The sequence below is a fragment of the Amphiura filiformis genome, chromosome 7, assembly GCF_039555335.1.
Source record: "Amphiura filiformis chromosome 7, Afil_fr2py, whole genome shotgun sequence".
Taxonomy (NCBI): Eukaryota; Metazoa; Echinodermata; class Ophiuroidea; order Amphilepidida; family Amphiuridae; genus Amphiura; species Amphiura filiformis.
The window spans coordinates 50334600-50343872 of NC_092634.1; the positions used below are offsets into that span (position 1 = coordinate 50334600).

At 38.2% G+C, this 9273-nt stretch overlaps 1 protein-coding gene across 1 annotated transcript; it reads left to right on the forward strand.

Annotated features, from left to right (window-relative positions):
* The first annotated feature begins 342 nt into the window (after positions 1–342).
* Positions 343–8594, forward strand: LOC140157926 (uncharacterized). Its single transcript, XM_072181174.1, has 6 exons — positions 343–433; positions 1669–1959; positions 2073–2282; positions 3253–4299; positions 4498–5596; positions 5777–8594. The coding sequence occupies exons 1-6, from the start codon at positions 343–345 to the stop codon at positions 8592–8594; spliced, it is 5556 nt and encodes a 1851-aa protein (XP_072037275.1).
* The last annotated feature ends 679 nt before the right edge of the window (positions 8595–9273 follow it).

Consider the following 9273-nt stretch of genomic DNA (forward strand, 5'->3'; position numbering starts at 1 on the left):
TGTCCGAAGTGTGTCGTCATTGGTACCAAAATGTGGCAAGTTTCATTAGCAACAACATTTAGGCGCTTTATTTTTTCATTGGACGCTTCTGTTTTGTGTTATATGCAAATTAGTTAATTAGCATAAAAAGGCTTGGTAGGGTATTAGAGAGAGTGGAGCCAGTCTGGTGTTATGAGCATTATATGTAAACTCATCCCAAAAAGAAAGTATCCAGTTTGATTTTGGTCTATAAGTCAAAGATGGGGTCTTAAATCAAGACCTACCAAAAGTATGTTACAGATAAACTTATTGCGTACATTTTGATACCTCATTTGTCCAAATCGATGCAGAATTGATGACACAATGACCTTTTTGAATGCACCTACCCAGGATTTTAAAGTTGCAGTAATTCCTATTGATGTCGCTTTCCTGCCTCTCAAGATTCTTCATAAAGGTACACCATATCAGAGACGGACTAAGACTGTTCGACTTCACTTCATGTGTTTGATTGAATACAGATACTCTTTTACTCATTCCTCAATGTTTTACCCTTCACACTTCACTGTCAATATCTGGTATGTCCTCCTGCTGTCCATCAATGACTGCCAGACATCTGCGGCACATGCTCGCAGTAAAACAAAATGAATATTGAGTAGCAGGACCAAATCAATAGCAATTACTGCAACTTTTATAATTGAGGTAATTGCATTCAAATAGTCATTGTGTCATTAATCTCTCCATCGATTTTGACAAATGAGGTATCAAACTGCGGCATAAATTTATCTATAACATACTTTTGGTAGGTCTTGATTTAACCCCTTCTTTGACTTATGGACCAAAATTAAACTGGATACTTTCTTTTGGGATGAGTTTATATATTGTGTTTACGCAACCCATCCCAGTGTTGTTGGGATATTCACAATCCAAGTACAGACTTGATGTGCACCATGAGGAAGTGATCTGATTCCGATCATCTGAATACAGCAGCGTTTTCATATGCACCCTTATATGAAAAGTGCTTAATTGGAATCAAGTTAATATTATAATAATCAAAAACATTTTTTGTATGAAATTGGAAACATTTATCTTGTGCTACTCCTTGATGTTTTGCATATTTGGCCTTTTCCAAGAACGTACTGGGTCATTGTATTGTATTGTAAATCAACTGAATTTATAGACGTACATATTTTTTTTTTTTTTTTGACAGGTAATCAAACTTTTCGACAGCATTTTCAAAGTGGTAGACTGTACAACAGAAACTCAGTCCCCCCAGAGGCAAAACACAATAACATTAACAACGTGTAAAGGTGCTTAACAACTAACTACCATAGTACGCCATTCCGTTGCTGCGCCACCTTAACAAACTGGTTCAGGAACCCATCCACACAAAAGGGGTTTAGTTATGCTGCCCCCAAACCACAAAAGTGGTTCAGTTCTGCTGAACCCAAACCACAAAAGGGTTCAGTTCTGCTGAACCCAAACCTAAAAAGGGGTTCAGTTCTGCTGAACCCACCAGACAAAAGATAAGACAAAGAGATAAGACAAGGAGATAAGACAAAGAAACAAAAGACAAAGAAACAAAAGACAAAGAAACAAAAGACAAAGAAACAAAAGACAAAGAAACAAAAGACAAAGAAACAAAAGACAAAGAAACAAAAGACAAAGAAACAAAAGACAAAGAAACAAAAGACAAAGAGACAAGACAAAGAGACAAGACAAAGAGACAAGACAAAGAGATAAGACAAAGAGATAAGACAGAGACAAGACAAAGAGACAAGACAAAGAGACAAGACAAAGAGACAAGACAAAGAAACAAGACAAAGAGACAAGACAAAGAGACAAGACAAAGACAAGACAGAGATAAGACAGAGAGACAAGACAAAGAGACAAGACAAAGCGACAAGACAGAGATAAGACAGAGAGACAAGACAGACAAGACAGAGACACAAATTTCACAATTCAATTGCATTCATTGTTTCTGTAATAAAATAATACAAAATTCTTGTTAACCTATTTAAGAAGTAAATATCAATTACAATTCACATTGTTTACGCATTAATTCAGCATAATATTAATTCTATTAAATCATTTAGACACAGTAATAATGCCACGTCCATCAAAGAAATCACGTGTTGCAAAAGCAAGGCAGAGTAAACAGAAAAGTAAGACAATATCAGAAATACAATCCGAAAACAAGGAAGGATGCGAGAAAGAAATTATAATAAGCGATGATGATAGTCAACCAAATCCTGATTCGATTCGCATTGCCTACGTAAATCAAGTGGCTGGTACTTTCCATCAAGGTGATTTTCTATTTAGTGACGTTTCTAGAGGTGTGCAATGTTCTTGCAATACATTAGTGTATCTTTGCCGTATTCCTTTTATTTCCCAAGAATTAAATTCTGTGAATTTAGATCAAATATTGAAAGATGGCGATTATTTGTATAGAACTTTATCCCAGAAATTACGTCTATCAGGTGAACTCCACGAAAGTGGTTATTTAGAAAATACGCAATTACCTACAGAATGTAAATTACAACACAACTCAACATTTGCAATCAATTATGAACCCTTAAGCTATTGCATACTCGAACGAGAGGATGGTAATGAGCTAGAACCACTCAATGTTCAATTGCAAGCAGCATTTGCAGTGTCAAATTTAAATATACTGATATTTCAATCGTACATGATGGCAATTTACAGGGATTCAGCAACCGGACGCTATATGTTCTTTGATTCACATTCACGGGATGAATTTGGGTTCCCCACAGCAAATAACGGTCATTCGGTACTTTTGGTTTTGAAGACTTTGACAATTTACATTCTTACCTGAAAGTCTTGTGTTCAAAATTGAAAGTCACAACTGAAATATTCGGTATTCAGTCTGTACATATTCAAATGACCAGCGAAATGTTATCAGAAACTAACATTCACGACGAGGCAGGCTGTTCCACGTGGACCAAAAGTCAAGATATACCACAGACGAAGTCGACAGGCCTGTCAAAATACCAAAAGTGGTATCAAAGTTTGACTACCGATCAAAAAAATGAAAGACTCGAAAAGAAGCGAAAACGGTCAAAGGAACAATATGAAATAACCGAATACGCAGGGCGCAAAAACTTGCGGGCACGTCAAAATACGAAATTCCAGAAAAGGCAGACAACAAACGTAATCAGGCACGTCAGCAATCAAAGAAATCATATGAAATTCCCGAAAATGCAGAGAAAAAACGTCAGCAATCAAAGAAATCATACGAAATCCCAGACAATGCAGGGAAAAAACGTGATCAGGCACGTCAGCAATCAAAGAAATCGTATGAAATTCCAGAAAATGCAGGGAAAAAACGTGAGCAGGCACGTCAGCAATCAAAAAAATCGTATGAAATTCCAGAAAATGCTGAGAAAAAACGTCAGCAATCAAAGAAATCATATGAAATTCCAGAAAATGCAGAGAAAAAGCGTCAGCAAACACAGTCAAATATGTACAGGAAAAAATCGGATATCAGTACAGTAATTTTGCATTTTCAAGAATCCTGTAGAAATGATCAGCTTACTTACGTGTGTCAGATATGTCAACGTATCTTTTTCAAGAGACAAGTCAGGGCACTGTACACTAGCGCCTATAATCGGTCTATCCTGGAGCAAAGTTTACCTTGCAACACTGATATAAATGCATTACCCGCAAAGAAAAATGATGAAGTTCATGATCAAGTGTGGATTTGCATGGCATGTCATGATAATTTATTAAAAGACCGTGTGCCGAAGTTGTCAACTGTGAACAAATTGGCATTAGTACAACAACCACACCAATTAGCCGGACTAAACATGCTAGAAAGACATCTTATTTCGCCAGCTATCCTATTTATGAAAATGATCCCATTGATTAAGGGTGCTCAAAAAGGTATCAATGGACAAGTAGTGTGCGTAAAAGCTAATGTTAATAACACAGCTGCATGTTTACCAAGACTACCAACGGAACAAAGTCTTATCCGGATCAAGTTAAAACGTCGCCTCATTTACAAAGGACATCATATGTGTCAGGACATTAATCCAGAAAATGTTAGACAAGCACTTAAATGGTTGAAAGCCAACAATCCGGTATTTGAAGATATCGATATTAACTTTGATCAGTTTGATTCTGTGTTAGACGACCAACTAATTTCCGGCGAACACGATCAAGAAAATGACATCATCGCAGAACCCCATTCTCCAAATGAGAGTGAACTCGCGACTGAGTCTATAGCTAGTGAGAGCACAGAATTGTACGAATACATCGATATTGATGAAGAGCAAGACATGCACGACCAAGATGAGGATAGCAGTGACAACATAGAAATGTACGATGAAGGACAAGACTTGGACAACCATGATAATGATGATGATGCTGCTACTATTAATGATGATGATGACGATGATTGTAGTAATGATGACGATGATGATGATGATCATGACATTACGAACACATCTGCTCCTCTGTATTCCTTTTTGCACCCGGTTGATTTTTCTCAATATCTTGCAGACAAGCATGACGAATCAATCCTCTGTATAGCTCCAGGTGAAGGCAATAGGCCACAAAAGGTTTTGGAAATGGAAGCGCAATCTTTTCCCGCCGAATTCCCGGATGGTTCAAATACTTTCAATGACGACAGAGAAGATAAATTATCGCCATCTCGCTATTTCAATGCACGCATATTTTCAGCAGACAACAGGTTTGCCAGAAACCCAGAATATATCTTTTTTGCGTTGTATGCAACAGAGGTACAACAGATTTGTGACAATATTCAAATTGCACTTCGTAGAGGTAGCACCAAGACTGCAGATGGAAGAAAGATAACAGCTTCAATGTTAAGAAACCATGAAGAAGTGAAGGGTCTGATTCGAAGAGATGAAGGATACAGATTCCTAGCCAAGATACGAGGAACACCCGCTTACTGGGAAAAATCAAAGAGAGATGTTTTCGCAATGATACTAGGAATTCCTACCTTTTTTATCACCTTTAGTGCTGCTGATAGACGTTGGATTGACATAGACAATGGTATCCTAATATCACAAGGAAAACAGCCAATGACTGCAGAACAGCATAAGAACATGACCTGGGAAGATCATTGTAAGATCATCATGTCAAATCCAGCAACAGCAGCCAGAATGTTTCAGCAAAGAGTCCATACGTTAATTAATGACGTCATTCTTTCTCCAGCCAATCCTATTGGAAAAGTCGAAGACTATTATTACAGAACCGAGTTCCAACAGAGAGGTTGGCCACATATTCACATGATAGCATGGGTGAAAGATGCGCCAGAATTCGATACAGATACAGACGAGGAAATCGCTGAATTCATTGACAAATATGTGTCGTGTGAACTTCCTCCAGAGGAAGACGTCGAATTGCATGAAATAGTATCAAAAGTACAGATGCATACTAAATCCCATACAAGGTCATGCAGAAAAACTGGTCAGGTATGCCGCTTTAACTATCCTAGGCCACCATCGAACGAAACCTTCATTTGCAGACGTCCAGAACCCATAGACGATCTAGATCTGAATGAACTGGAAGCGGAAGTGGAGCGTGCAGATAGAAAAGAAAAGGAAGAGAATGCAAAGGAGACTATTAAGAAAATGTGGAAAGAAATTGAATCAGCCACTGATGACACAGATTTTGATGAAATCCTCCAGAAAATACAAATAACACACAGTCAATTTGAAACATGCTTAAGCACACTTGCCAAAAGAAACACCGTCTATCTGAAACGACGTCTCAAAGATCAATGGGTAAACAACTACAATCCTCACTTGATAAGATGTTGGAATGGAAACATGGACATACAGTACATATTAGATCCATTTGCGGCTACAATATACATGCTCTCGTACCTGACGAAGTGTGAAAGAGAAATGGGTGACTTGCTCAGAAACGCACAAAGAGAAGCTAGAGAAGGGAATACCGATGTTCTTACCGAACTTAGAAAAGTTGGTAACGTATACTTGCAACACAGAGAAATCAGTGTAATGGGTGCTATTTACATGGTTTGCAGTATGCCTTTGAAACAAAGCTCACGTAATGTTGTGTTTGTTCAAACTGATGTTGATGGACACAGGATATCGTTGCCACTCCAACAACTTCAAGAGAATGCTGGGAATTCTGAAGAAGTTTGGCAAACTTCTCAAATTGAGAAATACATCGGTCGACCTAAGGTAGCAAAATATGAAAACATGTGCATGGCAAAGTTCTTCTCTAGTCATTATCAAGTGTCTAGCAAAGAAAGTACACAGACAGAAAACGAAACTGATGATCAGACAGAAGATGACCAAAGTGATTATGAAGATGGAAGTGTACCGAAAGAAGGAATTAAGAGATGTCGACCAAAGAAAAAGGCTATCGCATTGTCGGGATGCTCAGCGAAAATGAAACAACGAACCACCGGAAAACCAGCTGTCATTCGTTATCCTCGAGTATCAATTCATAGGGATAAAGAGCGTTACCATATGAACATGCTACGCCTATATCTGCCACACACAAGAAAGCAAATCAAACCTGAATCATATGAAACGTATGAAAGTTATCACTTACAAGGTGGCGTAACCATTAATGGGGAAATCGTTTCAGTTCAAGAAATAGTGCAACACAACATGAAAGAATTCGAACCAGATAACGGTGCCCTAGATAATGCATGGGATGCACTCCAAGAAATACCCGACCTTCAAGATGCATGGAATGCTTTAAATCCACAAGGAGAACAACAACAGCAGGATGATAGATTGGAGCGTAATTTGTACGAGGATTCAGATGACGAGCTTGCTGAAATCGAAATTCCTGAATTACAGCAGCCGCAACAGCAACGTCAAGATTTACCGAGGTGTGCAATAGAAACATGCCGTCCTGAAATTACAGAAGAACAAGCAGAATCTATGATGCGACAGTTGAACGACAAACAAAGTCAACTATTTTACTATGTTACTAAGTGGTGCAATGACAAGGCCAGTGACCATACCATATCACCATTCCACATATTTCTTACTGGAGGAGCTGGAACTGGGAAATCACATCTGATCAAGTGCATAACATATTATGCTAGAAAAACCTTTCTTCCAATGACAGAAAATGCTGAGGAAGTGACTGTTTTACTACTTGCCCACATGGGAACTGCCGCCTTTAATATATATGGCCAAACAATCTGCACTGGGTTAAAGATACCTCCCAGAGGATCACATCATTACACGCCTCTTGCAGAAGAATCTGTAAACACGTTGCGAATGAAGTATCGACACCTACAACTTGTCATCATTGATGAAATATCTATGGTGAGTGTACCACAGTTTGACTATATAAATGGTCGATTGCAACAGATCAAAGGTTGTTCAGACACCACTTACTTTGGCAATGTGTCAATTCTTGCAGTTGGAGATTTTTATCAATTACCGCCTATTTCTCCAAGAACGCCATTGTGTCTTCCACGTGATGATATATTAATGGACCTCTGGAACCTATTCAATGTTGTTGAACTGACAGAAATTATGCGTCAAAAAGATGATGTCGTCTTTGCTCAAATGCTGAACAGACTTCGCACAAGGAAACGAAATGAACCAATAAGCGATACTGATATGAAGTTACTTCAGTCACGTACAGTTTCCGGTAACCACGATAACGGACTATCCGCTCCCGATGACGCAATGCATCTATTTTATCGCAACGATGATGTCGATGACCATAATGAGAAAATGCTAGCTACCTTGAGTACACATATACATACGATACAAGCCATTGACATTGATCAAACAGGTGGGCGAATCATAAGAAGAAATGAGCAACCACATAAGACAACACGCAAAGATCGCAACACAACTTTGGCAGATGAACTGAAATTAGCAGTGGGTGCCCGAGTTATGCTGATATCGAACGTTGATGTGACTGACGGTCTGTGCAATGGAGTTTCTGGCGTAGTTAAAGGTATCGAATTCTGCAACTCGACAAAAATGCCAACTGTCGTATATGTCAAATTTGATAGTTCTCGTATTGGTGCCAAGGCAAGAACAACAGAATTCATCCCACCACACTATCAAGAATGTACTCCCATAAAGCCACGCAAGGAATCGTTTCAGTTGAAAGGAAAGACGTTTACCACAACCAGAGAACAGATACCGTTAAAACTTTCCTGGGCTGTAACCATTCACAAGATCCAAGGACAAACTACGGACAGAGCAGTAATATCATTGAAATACTTGCAGCAGGCAATGGCATACGTAGCACTTAGTCGAGTCACTCATCTTGATGGAATGTATCTGATGAATTTTGATGCCAGAAGAATCTATTGTGATGAAACTGTTGCAACCAATATTGCCAAGATGTCGCAATGTGATCTTTCCGTAGCTAACCCTTTATTAGAAATAGACCACAACAACTATTTCATTATTGCACATCATAACATACAGAGCCTAAATCGACATTTCGAAGATATGAAAAACAATAGCGAGTTCAGAAAAGCTCACGTCATTTGCTTATCTGAAACCTGGTTGACAAGTAGCAATAACCCTGAAACAATTGCAATTGATGGTTATTCATTGGAATCAATCAATTCTGGTAGTGGAAGAGGGTTGCCATCTATGTTCAAAACAGTGTGAAATACAATATATTACCATTGATAACTGAGCACTCCGATGTATTAGCGATAAGAACATCAGGAAGAACCAACTTGCTGATTGCAGCTATATACAAACCTGTTGCAACAAGCTCAAGAGTATTCAATGATGAAATGAATGAGATAACAGCCCAGATTGAAAATCTAGAAACAGATTTTAAAGTCCTTGTGGGAGACTATAATCGAAACTTGATAAAAGAGCAAGTCCTGCCTGCATTCAGACAATACAATCAATTGATTGAAGACCCAACTACTACCAAAGGAACTCTTTTGGATCATATATATATCAAACCAACACCGCAGAACTACAATGCTTCAGTATTGACTTCCTACTACAGTTACCATCATCCAACATTTGTTGCCATAAAGTATTAGGAACTTCACAGTCTTGATATTGAAGGATCCACATTGATTTCAGTCAACTCTAGTAACGGTAAAGGAATAATTGAAATGATCATTTAGTGACACTCCAAATTGTATTATTTGCAATTCTATAGAAGACAATGAACACGTTCTCGTGGTACAAAAACAATCATTTTGGTTGAAATTCTCCAATTATATGTATCAATTCATGAAAACGCTTTTAATGTTGATGTATCACTGCATACAATTATTTTTGGATGGAATATCAATGATAAACTTAATATTTTAACCAATATTTC